This window comes from Carassius gibelio, chromosome A25 (assembly GCF_023724105.1).
Source record: "Carassius gibelio isolate Cgi1373 ecotype wild population from Czech Republic chromosome A25, carGib1.2-hapl.c, whole genome shotgun sequence".
NCBI classification, from domain to species: domain Eukaryota; kingdom Metazoa; phylum Chordata; class Actinopteri; order Cypriniformes; family Cyprinidae; genus Carassius; species Carassius gibelio.
In genome coordinates, this window is record NC_068395.1 from 17,672,569 (window position 1) to 17,690,700 (window position 18,132).

The window sequence follows — 18,132 nt, forward strand, 5'->3', positions numbered from 1 at the left end:
TCAAGAGTGTGTTGGGTTATTTCATGATGTGAAACATTATGTTCTCTCACCAGTCCGAACGCTGTGATGATGTTGTTTTTGCCGTACTTGGCCAGGCCTCGCAGTAACTGGCCCTCCACGCAGCGTTTGACCGGCAGTCTCTTGAGGGCCGCCTCTGGGTCCTGAGAGCGCGCCCACTCCTCTCTGCACTTCACCAGATATCCCTTCTCCGCTGGACACACCACCAGAGAGACAGACACTCGGTTACACCTCACAACAAGAGCAAGTGCGCACTTGTAGCACGTACATTAATCTATACCATAATATGATGCACGATTTCCTTTGCTCTCGCACTAAACCTGAAGCGCGTTCTCAGATACATGCCGCTCCTGCCCTGAGGGTGTGCATGCACTTTAAACTGCAAATCACAAATCCCTCCTGCTCTTGCACTAGATGTTCATTATTTTCACACCTAAACTAAACTTTGTCAAAAGTTATCAATCAATCAGACTTCCAGGTCTGACCGATGAAAATGCTAGGAGTAATCAAATTGGCTAAAAGTGAACTACACCTGGAATTCTTTTGACAATCAAAGCATTACATCTACAATTTCAATACAATTTAGTTTACTTCTTACCTGGATGCCTTTAACATTCTGGATAAGTACCAATCTGGTTTTAGAGCACATTACAGTACAGAGTCAGCCTTGCTTAAAGTTATGAATTATATTTTGTTGTCCATTGATTCAGGGTCAACTGCCATTATACTGTTAGATTTGAGTGCAGCCTTCGACACTATTGACCATGACATCCTCTTGAATCAACTCAAATGTGTAGTAAGTAGGGGTGTAACGGTACGCAAAAATCACGGTTCGGTACGTACCTCGGTTTTAAAGTCACGGTTCGGTTCATTTTCGGTACAGTAAGGGAAAGAAATGCAAACATTAAACTGCAGGTTGTTTATTACTATAAACTATTTTTTTTAAACAATTTGTTTACATACTTTTAATAAAATATATATAAAATAAAAAAAGAATAAGAAATAAAATACTGCTGCAAAGTTCTCCACTAAATAAAATACTCTCAGTCTCAAACCAATATCATATAATAAAATATAATGGAAAATATAAATATATAACTATGATTACAGTGCAGCATTATCAATGCCAGCTTGTAGACCTGCTCATATTTTAAATATATATATAACTTTTCCAAAGTGTAAAGTGCAGCAAGAACAGTTTCAGTTTTTAGACCTGCTCAGATTTCATTATAGCGTTGGACCGATCGGAATTAAGAGCAAAGGTCTGTTTAAATGCCGACGGGAGCTGCGTTTGAATTACAATCACTTTTTTTCCTAGTGTCACGCAACTGACAAACAGCAGAAACGCCACGCTCACGCCACGCAGCCAGTGTGTCACCGGCATTAGAATCAGCTGCAGGGCGGGATTTCTGCTGAACGCGAAGACTTCCGCCACTTAATATGTTCGTTTGGAAACACGAAAGTGTATATGTTCCGCACCCGTGCACCGTTACACGTACCGTTACATTCTAGTAGTAGGGGTTCAAGGCACGACATTACAGTGGTTCACCTTTTATTTAATGGGTAGGACTTTTTCAGTAAATATCTGGTCATTCACCTCATCTTCTGCCTTCTCTTCTCTCATGGTGTTCCACAGGGTTCTATTCTTGGCCCTTTATTGTTCTTGCTCTACATGCTTCCCTAGGCTCCATTCTTCATAAATATTATATTAACTATCATTGCTACGCTGATGACCTCCAACTTTACCCTCCAATCAAACTTGAAAATGACTCTTCTTTACACCTTTTTTTCTCATGTTTTGACGAAGTAAAAACTTGGATAGCTAATAATTGTTAGCAACTAAACACTGACAAAACTGAGGTGCTTCTGCTAGGCCCCGCTGCACTCAGTACAAATTTTACAAGTAGGTTAAGTTCCCTTAGAGACAACTTGCAAAAAATCTAGGTGTCCATTTTGATCCATTACTACAATTTGACAAGCATGTAGCTTCTTCCCCCTTAGACCAATTGCGAAAGTAAAACATTTTCTCTGTCAAAAAGATTTCAAATTTGTCATCCAAACACTAATCTCTTCCAGGCTGGCCTATTGTAACTCTCTGTATGTCTGCCTTCCTCAAAGCACTCTATCTCAGCTTCAGATGGTTCAGAATGCAGCAAGATTGCTAACAGGAACAAAAAAGAGGGAGCATATTACTCCTGTTCTATCATATTCATATTTGATTTTAAGATCCTTCTTTTTGTATACAAGGCATTGCATAAGTCAGCCCCGGATTATATCCGTGATCTTATCCAGCCATATACAACCGCTAGGTCATTAACCCCCTAAACTCTGAAAGAGTTTATCCCTCATTATCAGGGCCTCTCCATCACTGTTTTTAAATCAAATTTAAAGACTAATTTTTAAACCCTTGCATTTGAGTGATGCTGTGTATGGTACTTTAGATGTTTGTTTTTGTGTATAAATACATATTTTTATTTTTATTGGTGGTTGTGTTAAAGTTGTGCTCTATGAATAAAGTTTGACTTGATAGCATTCATAAAAGTGTTTTCGTTTGCTTTTCTAAAAATTGTACAGTACTGTGTTTGTGGCACACTGAAACCAGTAACCATCATGGTGAGGAGCGCAGTGATCTCCCAATCGAACACTGATGCAATGGGCTAGAGGAGAACAGGTCTCCCTGAATGAATCTAGTTTAACAAGTCTTTTTCTCCTGACAGAGGTTTGATTCCTGTCACTTTAAGATCAATCTATTCAGCTGTGCTTGAAACGAACCAGTGAAGCAACTGAAAGATTGAACAATGCCATGATCATCTGCAGAGCTGCTTTCTAGCTGAAACTCCTGATTGCACAGATTTACAGCCCTGATGCGGTTTACTGCTGTAAAGCTGATCTGAAGCAATCTGTATTGTAAGAAGCAACATGACTTGTTTATGTTTAGCATTCAAACTCTTCAAGCTTATTTGTGTGCTTCATTCATTTTCAGTGTAAGATGAGCACTGATGAACACAAAGCTCTACCTCACCCTATATCTCTCAGAAATAAATTTTACTTAAATGGAAGACATAAGTCACATTTTACTGAAGCACTCTCTTGAGTCACAGATAGGTTGCTCACCAGCACTCAATGAGTAAGAGAAGAAATAACAGAAGGAACAGCTAATGAGAGAATCTGACCTCCAGGACGAGGTTTCAGGATGAGATCCACCACTTCCTTCCAGTTGTTCTGCAGTATAGCCCTGTGAAGAAGAGCCAGCAGCGAAAAACAGGTGTATGAGTGTGTGTGTGTGTGTGTGAGAGTGGTCACCTGCCGACTGTGTGTGTGTGTGTGTGGGCATGTTTTTGTGACATATCAGGACACAACTCTGTATAATGACATGGGTATGACAGGTATTACAAGGAGAGGGTGACTTATGAGCACATAACCCATGTCCCCATTTTTCAAAACACTTATAAATCATACAGAATGAGTTTTTTTGAGAAAGTAAAAATGCACAAAGTTTCCTGTGAGGGTTAGGGTTAGGTGTAGGGTTGGTGAAGGGACATAGAATATACAGTTTGTACAGAATAACAACCATTACACCTATGGGATGAACACACTTTACACAAAAACAAACATGTGTGTGTGTGTGTGTGTGTGTGTGTGGTCACCTGCCGACTCTGTGTGTGTGTGTGTGTGTGTGTGTGTGTGTGTGTGTGTGTGTGTGTGTGTGTGTGTGTGGTCACCTGCCGACTCTGTGTGTGGGCACGGCTGTGGTGCCGAAGCGCTGCATGCCGTAGTAGTTGATGAAGCCAGTTTCTTTGAGTGAAGTCATGGCTTGCTCCACCTGCTCCAGAGAGCCGGAGATATTCCTGTGGAGGAGAAATGCTTCACACACTCTAACTATTGCCAGTCCGTTTGAATGAGCTTGTTTAGTGTGGCTCGACTGATGAGACAGACACTACTGAAGAGAGCTGAACTGGATGATGACAACACTGAATCAGAGCGGAGCGTCGAGGACTCACCTGAGAACCACTGTGAAGTGGTTTCCCTGCAGTTCTCCCAGTTTTAATGGCTGTTTCTTATAGCTGAAGTTTCCCAGCTTCAGGTTCATGAGGCATTTGTTGAGGTGAGACAATCTCTCAGCGCTGATCCTGTGGAGACATGTTCAGAATCCTGTAAACACGGTGAGTCTGAGGACAGCAGACGTCTGACGGCTTCACTCACTTCAGCACTGCGATCTCCTGCACCGTGACGGCCCTCTTGTCTTTGGTGCCCATGTAGGAGAACATGTTGGGTCTGACCCTAGAGAAACAGAAGAGGAGCTGTGAGCGGGGCGAGAGGTGAGGACAGCAGCGACTCAGACCAGTGTTTGACAGACCTGAGGAACTTGGACAGAAGGTTAATGGCGTCCATGGTGTCCTTGTTCTCCTTATAGAGAACGAAATGACAGAAGCTCCCGCGGTTCTTTGGCCACGAGTGCTTTCGAGGGGCTTCGGTGGGACACATGAGGAAGAGAACAAAGACACTGTGACAATGCAGCACAGACTCTAACAACATAACTGAATCATTTTTTTATTAGTGCTTTATTTACATTTTAAACAACAACATATGAGCTCAATAACACCAGTGCAATATCTACTCCAACTTTTCATCAAATCAATTGAGACCGCAGCAATTACACTCATTCAGAACACCTCCACAATACTTCCACACACACTCATACACACACACAGACACGCACAAACACGCACACTCATACATACACACACACACAGACACTCACTAACACACACACACACACTCAGGTTATCAGTATAACTCAAGCACAGTTTCCTGATGTTTTGTCATCTTTAGTCACAGTCACGAGACGAGCTTTCACAGCTCTTGGTACAGAATACAACTTTCACTTCATTTCTGCACATCTCAAACACAGAACAACACGCTTCTGTCAATCACCTCAGCTTTACTCTGCCGCTTTAGGATCCTGATTTAGTTCTACTGATTTATAAAGGCACATTAAAATTTAAAAAAAGATAGTTTGTCAGCTTTTTGATGAATTCGAATTTTAAATGAAAGTCCAGCTTCCCTGACGTGCGTGTCCCAGGCTGATGTGGGATTGATCTTACCTGCCGAGGGCCGGACCTCTGTCCAGAGAGCGAGAGGAGCGTTAGGAGAACAAGAGAGCGTTACTCGGGACAGAGAGGACACACACGGCACGCTCGCATGCGTTCACAGCGCTCCAGAGTCACAGCACAGCTCTGGGAACCGTTCGTTTCCTTTCAGGTTGTGAAGCTAAAGCACATCACTCCTTACTGAACAGGAACAGAACGGATCCCTCTGAGAGGATCCTGTGGGACGCAGATCTGCTCTGGACATGCACAAGCATCAGGCGTGTTACATGCACTCATGCTCATGCAGACGAGACGAGGCGAGGCGAGAGCTCATTCTGAGGATCATGCAGAGCCACGCTCAGACCACAAGCACATCTTAACCACAGTGTTTCAGGCGTTTGCACAGCAGTACCTGCCAGCGCACTCTTCCCAGCAGCGTGATACGCCACGATGAACTTCTTCCCTTCTCGGTCCTCGGTCTTGGTCTCCAGGCCGGGATACAGAGTCTTCACAGCTCTGTGCAGAAGAGTGCGCTTCTCCTTCGAATCCTCCTGCACCTGAAAGATTGAGTTTGTTAGCCAGTAGACACGTTTCCATCAGGACGCCTTTATGCGCATTTTGAAGTATCACTGATGGAAACGCCATAATAAATTAAATTCCTTATTTCCCAAAAAAGTTTTACCCTTGCTTGAAGTGATTTTTGACTTCAGTGAATAATGGGAGACGGAAAAGTATTTTGAGTAAATTCCTCCATGTGACTTTGCAAAACCTCTGACATTTACAGTTTACACTTATGCATTTAGCAGACACTTTTATCCAAAGAGACTTCCAGTGTATTCATGCTATACATCTTATTTATTTTTTACAAGTATGTATGTTCCCTGGGAATTGAACCCACAACCTTTTGATCTGCTAACGCAACGCTCTACCGCTGAGCCACAGGAACAGAACAAATAAGTTAATCAGGATTGAGATTTAAATCAGCACAGCCAGCGACGACAACGGTTTTGAATGAGCACACCTTTTTTTAACAACCAAAAAGTTTAGATGTCTGTTGAGAAAGTACAGATGTTCCTCTTGTTGACAGCAGAGGACTGAATCCAGCATGAGCTTGATAGGGCGACGCAGAAGCTAAACGTTTTTTAAGAGTCATAGCAGTAGAGGCGGCATAACAATAACGAGGTGAATAATCCTGCCCACTCTAAAGCAGAACTGCAGAGAAAACACACACTGGGGCGAGCTGAGTGGAGCGGAAAAGCAACATTTGACTCTAAACCTGATTCACTAATGTTTTATGCGATATTCCAATGTTGTGCTCAAGTTAAACTTGCAACTTTGGATGAAAACCCAGCTTTGTTTAAATCGTACTTATATGAGCGCCATCAGTTCATAGCAGTGAATGAAGATGTATCATATCGATCACAAGTGCAGTATGGAGTACCTCAAGGCTCAGTACTAGGGCCGCTACTCTTCACGCTTTATATGTTACCCTTGGGAGATATCATCAGGAAACATGGTGTTAGCTTTCACTGTTATGCTGATGATACTCCTCTCTACATTTCTTTGCGGCCCGGTGAAACACACCAATTTGAAAAACTAATGGAATGAATAGTCAATATAAAAAAACTGGATGACGAGTAATTTCTTACTGCTAAATTCAGAAAAAACAGAGGTGTTAATTATAGGACCTAAAAACTCTGCTTGTAATAACCTAGAACACTGTCTAAGACTTGATGGTTGCTCTGTCAATTCTTCGTCATCAGTTAGGAACCTAGGTGTGCTATTTGATCGCAATCTTTCCTTAGAAAGCCACGTTTATAGCATTTGTAAAACTGCATTTTTCCATCTCAAAAATATATCTAAATTACGGCCTATGCTCTCAATGTCAAATGCAGAAATGTTAATCCATGCATTTATGACTTCAAGGTTAGATTATTGTAATGCTTTATTGGGTGGTTGTTCTGCACGCTTAGTAAAAAAACTACAGCTAGTCCAAAATGCAGCAGCAAGAGTTCTTACTAGAACCAGGAAGTATGACCATATTAGCCCGGTCCTGTCCACACTGCACTGGCTCCCTATCAAACATCGTATAGATTTTAAAATATTGCTTATTACTTATAAAGCCCTGAATGGTTTAGCACCTCAGTATTTAAATGAGCTCCTTCTACATTATACTCCTCTACGCTCTCAAAACTCAGGCAATTTGATAATACCTAGAATATCAAAATCAACTGCGGGCGGCAGATCCTTTTCCTATTTGGCGCCTAAACTCTGGAATAACCTACCTAACATTGTTCGGGAGGCAGATACACTCTTGCAGTTTAAATCTAGATTAAAGACCCATCTCTTTAACCTGGCTTACACATAACATACTAATATGCTTTTAAGACAATTCTCAAATAACTATTATGATGACTTTTGTTCCACCCGCTTAAATGATAAAAGTACTTGCGCTGTAAAATCTATTAAGACTGTGTTTGTTCCCCGAATAGTGAGGTCAAAATATAAATTTAATGTAGGATCTAGAAAAAAATCTTATCGTGATTAAACCAGAAACATGTGAAGTAAATTAACAAAAAAATTGTTTAAAGTTTGGGCTCATAAATATTAGATCACTCACATCCAAAGCAGTTATTGTAAATGAAATGATCACAGATAATAGTTTTGATGTACTCTGCTTGACTGAAACCTGGCTAAAACCAAATGATTATTTTGGTCTAAATGAGTCTACTCCACCAAACTAATGTTATAAGCACGAGCCCCGTCAGACTGGTCAACAATATATAGTGATATTCTCAATGTTACCCAGAAAACAGGATACAGGTTTAACTCTTTTGAAATACTTCTGCTAAATGTTACTCTGTCAGACATGCAAAATAAATCTAATGTATCTCTTGCTCTGGCTACTGTGTATAGACCACCAGGGCCGTATACAGAATTCCTAAAAGAATTTGCAGATTTCCTCTCAGACCTTCTAGTTACAGTTGATAAGGCGCTAATCATGGGAGATTTTAATAGTCACGTTGATAATACAAATGATACATTAGGACTTGCGTTTACTGACCTAATAAACTCTTTTGGAGTCAAGCAAAATGTCACCGGGCCCACTCACCGTTTTAATTATACACTAGATTTAATTATATCGGATGGAATCGATCTTACTGCTATAGATATTGTACCCAAAAATACACATGAATTAGACGAAATGACTGACAACATGGGCACTATTTTCTCTAATACATTAGAAGCTGTTGCCCCGATCAAATTGAAAAAGGTTAGAGAAACACGTACTATGTCATGGTATAACAGTAATACTCTCTCAAGAAAGTAACTCGTAGTCTTGAACGCAAATGGAGAAAAACTAACTTAGAAGTTTTTAGAATTGCATGGAAAAACAGTATGTCCAGCTATAGACGGGCTCTAAAAACTGCTAGGGCAGAGCATATACACAAACTCATTGAAAATAACCAAAACAATCCTAGGCTTTTATTTAGCACAGTGGCTAAGTTAACAAATTACCAGACACCACCTGATTCAAATATTCCACCAACGTTAAATAGTAATGACTTTATGAATTTCTTCACTGATAAAATAGATAACATTAGAAATACAATAGCGAATGTAGATTCTACAGCATCTAACACTTCAGTTTCATCCATCGTACCCAAAGATAAAGAGCAGTGCTTTACAAATATAGGACAGGAAGAGCTAAATAAACTTATCACTGTATCTAAACCAACAACATGTATATTAGATCCTGTACCCACTAAATTACTGAAAGAGCGGTTACCTGTAGCCGAAGAACCGCTTCTCAATATCATAAACTCGTCGTTATCTTTAGGTCACGTCCCAAAACCATTCAAGCTGGTGGTTATTAAGCCACTTATTAAGAAACAGAAACTAGATCCTAGTGAACTGGCAAATTATAGGCCTATTTCAAATCTTCCATTTATGTCTAAAGTTTTAGAAAAAGTTGTGTCTGCTCAACTGAGCACCTTCCTGCACAAAAATGATCTGTATGAAGAATTTCAGTCAGGTTTTAGGCCCCACCATAGCACAGAAACTGCACTTGTTAGAATTACAAATGACCTGCTCCTTGCGTCAGATCAAGGCTGCATCTCATTTCTAGTCTTACTTGATCTTAGTGCTGCGTTCGACACCATAGATCATGACATACTCATAGATAGATTACAAAACTATACAGGTATTCAAGGGCAGGCTCTAAGATGGTTTAGATCCTACCTGTCCGATCGCTGCCATTTTGTTTATTTAAATGGGGAGTCATCTCATTTATCACCAGTAAAATATAGAGTGCCACAAGGATCCGTCCTAGGTCCCCTTCTATTTTCAATATACATGTTGGTAGGGCTGGGTACTGAACTTCGATGCCTTTATGGTATCAAACAAAAAACTTCGATACTATGAGTATCGAAACATTTTTTATCTTTCGTTGCTAAATATCGGTTCCAAAAGCCAAGCGGTCGTTTTTTTTTTTTTTCTCAAGTGGCTGTGTGAGCTTGTAGCATACCGTGCATGTGAGGACCTAAATTCGCTGTGATTGGCTGTCCACCACCACGTGATGTGACAGGGAGGATTTCTGAAGATACTCGCAGTCACACAACACAAGTGTAGTTGTTTTTTCTCAAAATGTTTCCGTTTTACAATGCCAAAAAGGTCTTAAGTGTGGCTAAACTTTATAAAAGTGGATGCTGAGTCAGCAAAGTGCAACATATGCGATAAGAGTATTGCAACCAAAGCTGGCATTACCACCAGTTTAATGAAGCATTTGTTTGGATGAGTGTTTTGCCCTCCCTCCCTGTTTAGTTTGGTCTACTCCATTGCGTATCTTGAAACACTCCCCCTTTCATGTCAACAGAGAGAGAGAGACAGATTTATCCGGTACAGCGAATTTCTCTAAGCAGCAGGCCACTGTATACGTTACATTCAGAATGTGTTCATTCAGAAGTTAAGATACGCGAAAGATGAATTCATTCTCTGTACGCGCATTGTCTGAAATGCTGCTCTCAGCCCGTGCTTTGAATGAGTGAGCGCAAAATTCAAGCGCGTTCTGAGCGTTTAAAACGCTTGAATCAGCAATATTTAGAAACAAGTGCAAACGATCAGCTACGATCCGTTTCACCCCTTCAAGCGAGTGAACAACGCAAATCAAGGTAGGAATTTTACATCACTATTCACAATAGCACATCGGACTGGAAAACACAATTGCCCTGGGACGTCAGGATAGCGATTTTGCGAGCCCTACAGCTCAGATCTATCAAGTTTGTAAAACACTGGTTTCCACACTGGTTTTTTTAAACAAAAAATTATTTTAAAAGGTTGACTCAAAAGAATCATTGGTTCACTAATCGGATCATGAACTTGTATTACCGAGCCAAAGATGATCTATTATTGAACATCTCGAATGAATAAAGACTTCAAGTTCATCTGTAAAGCACAGAAAGTTATTGTTTGAGTTTATAAACTTGTATTTCATGCATGATTCGTATGGATCTGTTAACTGAATGCAAAGTGTGAGTTCTAGGAGAATTTTTGTCTTGATGAGCATGTATCGTTCACTAGGAGTCGCTAAATGAACAGCTGCTGTTCTTTTTTTTTTCCAACGGAGGATCAGTTGCCCTATTGGTTAAAATCCCCAAACTGTTTACTTAAAAATTAAATTAATAAATGACATCAAAACAGGGGCGTTTGTGTTATGATGTGGTGGGCTGCTGTGGGCCAGAAAGTCCAGGGCCACTTTTTGGTCCCAGTCTGCCCCTGATTGGCGCACCCCTATCCAAAAAACACAACCAGTTGTATTAATGATGTTATCCTGAGTGTGAAGTGTTACCAGAATTTGTTTTAATTAAGGTGAAAAATAAAACTTTTGTGTTTAATGTTTTTGTGCTGATGTTGAAATGGATTTTAAAACATACGGTATCGGAAAAAGTATCGTTAGGAACTGGTATCGAAACTGAGGTATCGAAATCGGCACCGGATCGAAGGATTTTGAACAATACCCAGCCATACATGTTGCCCCTTGGTAATATTATTAGAAAATACGGAATTAGCTTCCACTGTTATGCTGATGATACTCAGCTATATATCTCAACGAGACCAGATGAAACTTCCCAATTATCTAAGCTAACAGAGTGTGTTAAAAATGTAAAAGATTGGATGACAAATAATTTTCTCCTATTAAATTCGGATAAGACAGAGATATTAATTAATGGACCAAAAAACACTACACAGAATCTTGTAGATTACAATCTGCAACTAGACGGATGTACTGTTACTTCCTCTACAGTCAGAAATCTGGGTGTTATATTAGACAGCAATTTGTCTTTTGAAAATCATATTTCCAATGTTACAAAAAATGCATTCTTCCATCTTAGAAACATTGCCAAGCTACGAAACATGTTATCTGTTTCTGATGCAGAAAAGCTAGTTCATGCATTCATGACCTCTAGACTGGACTATTGTAATGCACTTCTAGGTGGTTGTCCTGCTTCGTCAATAAACAAGCTACAGGTCGTCCAAAATGCAGCAGCTAGAGTCCTTACCAGGTCAAGAAAATATGATCATATTACCCCAATTTTACAGTCTCTGCACTGGCTACCTATTAAGTTCCGTATCAGTTACAAATTATCATTACTTACCTATAAGGCCCTAAATGGTTTAGCTCCTGCGTACCTAACTAGCCTTCTACCACGCTACAACCCATCACGCACCCTAAGGTCACAAAACGCTGGACTTTTGGTCGTTCCTAGGATAGCAAAGTCCACTAAAGGAGGTAGAGCTTTCTCACATTTGGCTCCCAAACTCTGGAATAGCCTTCCTGATAATGTTCGGGTTTAGACACACTCCCTCTGTTTAAATCTAGATTGAAAAAAACATATCTTTCGTCAAGCATTCGAATAATGCATCTCTTAAATTGTGAGTGTAGTTGCAACAGATTAAATGCACATTATTATTCTTCAGCTTGGGTTAAACTAATTTTACTTTGTTGGATCAGCAGCTATGCTAATGATGTCTCTATGTGTTTCTCTGTTTCTGCTGGGATTTACATCCCGTGGTAACTAGGATTTACACAAGCTCCAGTCTGGATCCAGAACACCTGAGAAGAGATGATGCTGACCCTCAGAGGACCTCAGATGATGCTAACCTTGAATCAACAACAGAACTAACTAATATTGCTACAAGTGTGACTGCATCATATAATAATTATTAATAATATTAATAATGTTCATCATCTGGCTGACTACGACTTGTATACATTTTTCTACAACACACACACACATTTGTATTGCACAGGACTAGCACGTTTAGGCATGCTGTTTGTAGATATGATTTGTATAGTACACTTGGTTTGAAAACGGTTTGTGTTTGTAAATTTATCCACTTGTGTTCACACATCCATTCAAGAAGAACACGTTTCCTTTACAATTAGTGTAAATTCCACACTTTGTAGGGAAATTGTTACAAATTATCCCTTCAAGCAAGTTTAGATATTTTAACTGGAAAACAAGACAAAAATACTGAGGAAGAGATTTGTGAATTTAAGATTTTCTGCTCTCATTTAATTTCATTTGGGCTTTCATTTGTGGAAGGACGATTTAAGACTTTTAAAGTCTTGCAGAAAGTCTGAATAAAAGCTATTTTACTCCAGTGAACACCAGCATCAGACACAGAAGACACGTTACTCACCTCGATGGCCACGCTTCCCTCTTTGTTCTTGAAGTGCTGCAGTTCGTCCAGCTGCTGCTTCTGCTCTTCTGTCAGAGTCTGAGTCTCAGCACAGCTGCAGTCCTGAGAGTCCTCCTGCCACACAGAGACAAGATCACCACGAGATCACCACGAGATCACCACAAGATCATGAATCACTTCAAGATCACCACGAGATCACCACAAGATCACCACGAGATCAGGAATCACTTCAAGATCACCACGAGATCACCACAAGATCACGACAAGATCATGAATCACTTCAAGATCACCACGAGATCACCACAAGATCACCACGAGATCAGGAATCACTTCAAGATCACCACGAGATCACCACAAGATCACCACGAGATCAGGAATCACTTCAAGATCACCACAAGATCACCACGAGATCAGGAATCACTTCAAGATCACCACGAGATCACCACGAGATCACGACAAGATCACCACGAGATCACCACAAGATCACCACGAGATCACCACGAGATCACCACAAGATCATGAATCACTTCAAGATCACCACAAGATCACCACAAGATCACCACGAGATCACGACGAGATCACCACAAGATCACCACGAGATCAGGAATCACTTCAAGATCACCACGAGATCACCACGAGATCAGGAATCACTTCAAGATCACCACGAGATCACCACAAGATCACCACGAGATCACGACAAGATCACCACGAGATCATGAATCACCACAAGATCACCACAAGATCACCACGAGATCATCACAAGATCACTTGAGGTCAGACACAGCCAGGGATCAGCCCTGGAGCAGAACACCAGCGAGACTAATCTGGAGTGCTGCTGGACACACACACACCTTCAGACATGCACACGCACACACCCTCACAGACACACACCCTTACACACAGACGCAAACTCAGACACACACACACACAAGCGTGCGCACACACACATGCGCACACTCAGACACACACAGAGACACACACACCTTCAGACATTCGCACGCACACACCCTTACTGACACACACCCTTACACACAGACACACACACACACACGCATGCGCACAAACATGCGCACACTCGGACACACACACACACACACACACAGAGACACACACACCTTCAGACATGCGCACGCACACACCCTTACAGACACACACACACTCAGACACACACGCATGCGCACACAAACATGCGCACACTCAGACACACACACCCTTACAGACACACACCCTTACACACAGACACACACACACACACACACACACACACGTACGCACACACACATGCGCACACTCAGACACACACAAACCTTCAGACATGCGCACGCACACACCCTTATAGACACACACCCTTACACACAGACACACACTCAGACACACACACACACGCGTGCACACACACACACAGGCGCACACACTCAGACACAGATAGACACACACACGCAGAGACACACACACCTTCAGACATGCGCACACACACACACCCTCACAGACACACACACACCCGCTTATGAGTAGAATTTTTAATAGGCTATTAAAAAAAATCTAACAATCCATTTCTAATAAAATCTGATAATTGTACTTGTTTACATCCATCTCAAGTGTGTGTGTGTGTGTGTGTGTGTGTGTGTGTGAGTGATGCAAACTCTCACCTCAACATCAGCAGGAACGGACAAATCATCCAGACGAACCATCTTCCCCTCTTTATTGATCTCATGGACCACAAAGTCTGAGTACCTGAATGAGAGAAGGACGCATGTCACTGACGCTCCTGTCACTCACACACACACACACACACACACACACACACACACACACCTCTCCTTCAGGATGCCCGAGAAGCCTTTGTGTTCGCTGATGAACTTGAGAATGCCCACATCCGGCTCACTGAGGCCGTGCTTCATCATGTCAGCGAAGCTCTCCTCCTCCTGCTCTTCCTCCTCCTCATCTCCTCCTTGGCTCTCCTGCTCCAGCGGCTCTTCCTCATCTCCTCCTCGGCTCTCCTGCTCCTCTTCCTCCTGCTCCACTCGGAGCCTCTTGGCGGCGTGACCCGGATCCTCTTCGGGGAGGGAGCGCTTCTCTCCGGTCACTGTGAGCGGACTGGCCTCGGCCTCCTCCATCTGAACCAGTCTACATTCACACAGCACTCTTAATCTGGGTTATTACAGCCTACACACTGGATCTATATATTCATGGTGAAACCTAATCACAGCAGGATTTATATTAAACATGTACTCACGTGTCGGATGGGGTGTGAGTGTCAGTAAAATCGGATCTTTTAAGGCTGAAAATGCGCTTAAAAACGGAATGAGAACAAAACAGCACAGATCTGAAAGCACTGCAAGCAGAGGTCGACACGAACTAACGTTAACTTAATCTTTAACGTTAACTAAAGCACGAAACTCTCTGGACTGATCTTACCGCGCGCACACGAGCCGCACGCAAAACATCCACACACGTGCTTCCTCTGACGCGGCTCACATTCCCCGGAAACGAATCCAACACAAAGCCCCGCCCCTCGCGTATGTCATTGGTTTACATCCTTGTCAATCAGAGTTAGGCACCAGCATTGCCCAGTCCCTCCAGGATTTCACTATTTATTTATTTATTTTTATTTTTTTTATTTTTTTGTGATTTTTGCCATAAAAATGACTGATTTTGCTGTGGCTTTTCTCAAAATTTGCCATGATATTTGCGGCGTTTTTCTTATTGTTTTGCAGTGAAATATATACCACATACAACATTCTTCTAACACAGTTATGACTTTTCTGACTTGGAGAACCACTAGGGCTTCAGACTAACGTTTGAGGACACCAGCACTAGAGCCATTAAGATCTACAAAATGATGCTCCAGCACCTGACAGTAAACTATCCCTAATCACACATCTACATCTCTGAGATGTCTGCATTTACATATACAAGATGCAGGGCTCTCAAGTGTCACGCATTGAGCGTGACAGTCACTCATTTCGGTCTTTTGTCACGCACTCCCGCCACACATTGTATTTCTCACGCAGAAAAACTATTTATAATATATTTAATATGCCGCAGCGCCCAAAAGTTATCTGGTCGCGCCGCTCTCACTATGGGAACCGGCAGGAATCAAGCGCGTTCTTAATCGAGCCTGTCACTTATCAGCCAATCAAAAAAAAGAAATAGGCTACACAATAGCCAATCAGAAAATAGCACTATTGTATCTGGGTAAGATTTAACACAACAACCAATGAAAAAAAAAGCATCCTGGAATTGTTCACCATAGCTGCGTCCGAAATCGCATACTTCCATACTATATAGTAGGCGAAAAACAGTATGCGAAGCAAGTAGTATGTCCGAATTCTCAGTATTCGAAAAACAGTAGGCGAGATGTACCCGGATGGCCTACTACTTCCGGCCGAATTCCGTAGTATGCATAGGATGGACACTTCTCTATCCCATGAGGCACCGGGAGAAGGCTCGTCATACTCATATTCAAAAATAACGGAAAATCGGAGGATCGTGACGCCGCTGTTTTGAAGTGTAAGTACCTTATGGATAAACGCTGTTCATTGTGGTTAAAGTGTACTTGTTTAACATAATCCAAGTAAACGACTGATTTGTTAAAGTTTTACATATTGTAAACTGATGAGACTATTTTGTAAATTGAGTTAAAAAATATGTTTAATAATCATTATCGATCAGAGGCTGTGCCTCAGCTTGTTAAGGCTGCTTTCTACAGACGGCTCGTTAAGTAATTTAATGATATAAAGTTACAAAATTTTAAGTAATTGAAACGAGTTAATTTACATTTTACTAGTGTTGATATTTTGATTAAAAAAGCAAACTATTGTAGGTGCCTCAGTTTTATCATAAATCATCAGTAATGTGTAAATCCTGTTCTGATGTTACAGAGACTAATGAACACAATCATGTTCTCATCCACTGATGAAACCCTATTCACTGGAAAGCATAATTCAGTAAGTATATAAATGAAAATTAATCTTAACTACACACACTCTTTACATGTATTTATGTTAGAATCATCACTGATTTATGCTGTTTTTTTATTATAATATGAATTTCCAGGTATTTCCAGTTGCTATTTTGTCAGTTGCAAAGTACTTAATAGCAAATAACTTTTGAAGCAGTTGTGTGCACTGATTTTGTAGCAGTTTCCAGTTGTTGTTTTTAACATCTGAAGAATGTTGTCTTGAGAATGGGTGCCACACTTTAGAGAAATACTCATACAAATTATTCTCTTTATGTATTTATTTATTTATTTTTTCTACATGGATAAGAGCACAAAGCTTCAGACAAAACCACATTAACATTTTCATAAAGTAGTATAATAGAGCTTAAAGCAACAGCAAAAGGGAATTTCTTAAGACGTTTCTATAATAATGTCAGGAAAATAAACTTCAGCAGCTTCATTTCAGTAACTGTAGATGAGGACTTTAAATTTGGGAATCAAAAGTGAGTGCAAAAAAGTGGAATTCAAAAATATAACCCAGGGATAAATATTGTTGTAAATATGTTGCTAGATTTTCAAATTGTAAAATTTTCATTTTCAACTGTAATATGAATTCCCAGTTATGAGTGTAATATATTTATATGTATATATAAATACACACACGTTTAAATTTAAATACTTACATGTGTATTTATACATATTTATGTGATTTTATAGTATTTATATTTCTTAAATAACTAATATATGTATATCTTGATTTGACAGTCTTAAAATGACCTTCATAACTTACACAAGCTTAAACAATAGCACTATGAGAACATGAACTGATTCACAGAGGCTTAACCTGTTCGACTGTCCTACAGGTAATCTGCTCTTGAAGAGCTGCACACGGTCGTCTGGTGTGACACAGCTGTGCTCAGATTGTCCCGCACATGCTCTCCTGTGCTGACTTCTGTGTTTTGGGGTTCCAGTGTATCATCGTCATGATCCTCCACAACTTCTGGATCAGCAATGTCCTCATTCAGAAGACGGAGGTTGTGGAGCACTGCACAGCATGCAACAACATCTGCACAAAGGCAGAACTCACTTCCATGGCCTTGAAGAAGAAGAAGATTGAGCACAGCTGGTCTTCATCATCCTGAAGGCTCTCTCAACAATGTTCTGTGCACGAGCATCATTGGTGTTGAATCAAAGCTGTGCAGGATTGTGTTCAGGCTCTCTGTCTGCTGTGATGAGGCAGATGAACACTCACACAAGGACACACACACCATCTCCCAGGATGTGTTTTCCTGCAGGTGGATAGGCCTCCAGTGTTCTTCAGCACCCTGGCATCATACACAGACCCGGGATACTCAACAAAGATATCAAGGTACTTCC

The 18,132-nt window shown here is 41.0% G+C and overlaps 1 protein-coding gene across 1 annotated transcript in view; it reads right to left on the reverse strand.

Annotated features, from left to right (window-relative positions):
- The window catches only part of pus7 (pseudouridine synthase 7), a 19,000-nt gene extending 3,711 nt beyond the window's left edge, over positions 1 to 15,289 (reverse strand). The window contains exons 1-11 of the mRNA XM_052544488.1: positions 15,049 to 15,289; positions 14,628 to 14,939; positions 14,462 to 14,546; positions 12,813 to 12,926; positions 5,521 to 5,665; positions 4,376 to 4,487; positions 4,222 to 4,299; positions 4,020 to 4,148; positions 3,741 to 3,866; positions 3,192 to 3,253; positions 51 to 211 (exon numbers count right to left, since the gene is read on the reverse strand). Coding sequence (XP_052400448.1) covers positions 51 to 211; positions 3,192 to 3,253; positions 3,741 to 3,866; positions 4,020 to 4,148; positions 4,222 to 4,299; positions 4,376 to 4,487; positions 5,521 to 5,665; positions 12,813 to 12,926; positions 14,462 to 14,546; positions 14,628 to 14,929 — 1,314 coding nt within the window. The 5' untranslated portion in view covers positions 14,930 to 14,939; positions 15,049 to 15,289. The remainder of the gene's footprint in view (positions 1 to 50; positions 212 to 3,191; positions 3,254 to 3,740; positions 3,867 to 4,019; positions 4,149 to 4,221; positions 4,300 to 4,375; positions 4,488 to 5,520; positions 5,666 to 12,812; positions 12,927 to 14,461; positions 14,547 to 14,627; positions 14,940 to 15,048) is intronic.
- Between the last annotated feature and the right edge of the window lie 2,843 nt (positions 15,290 to 18,132).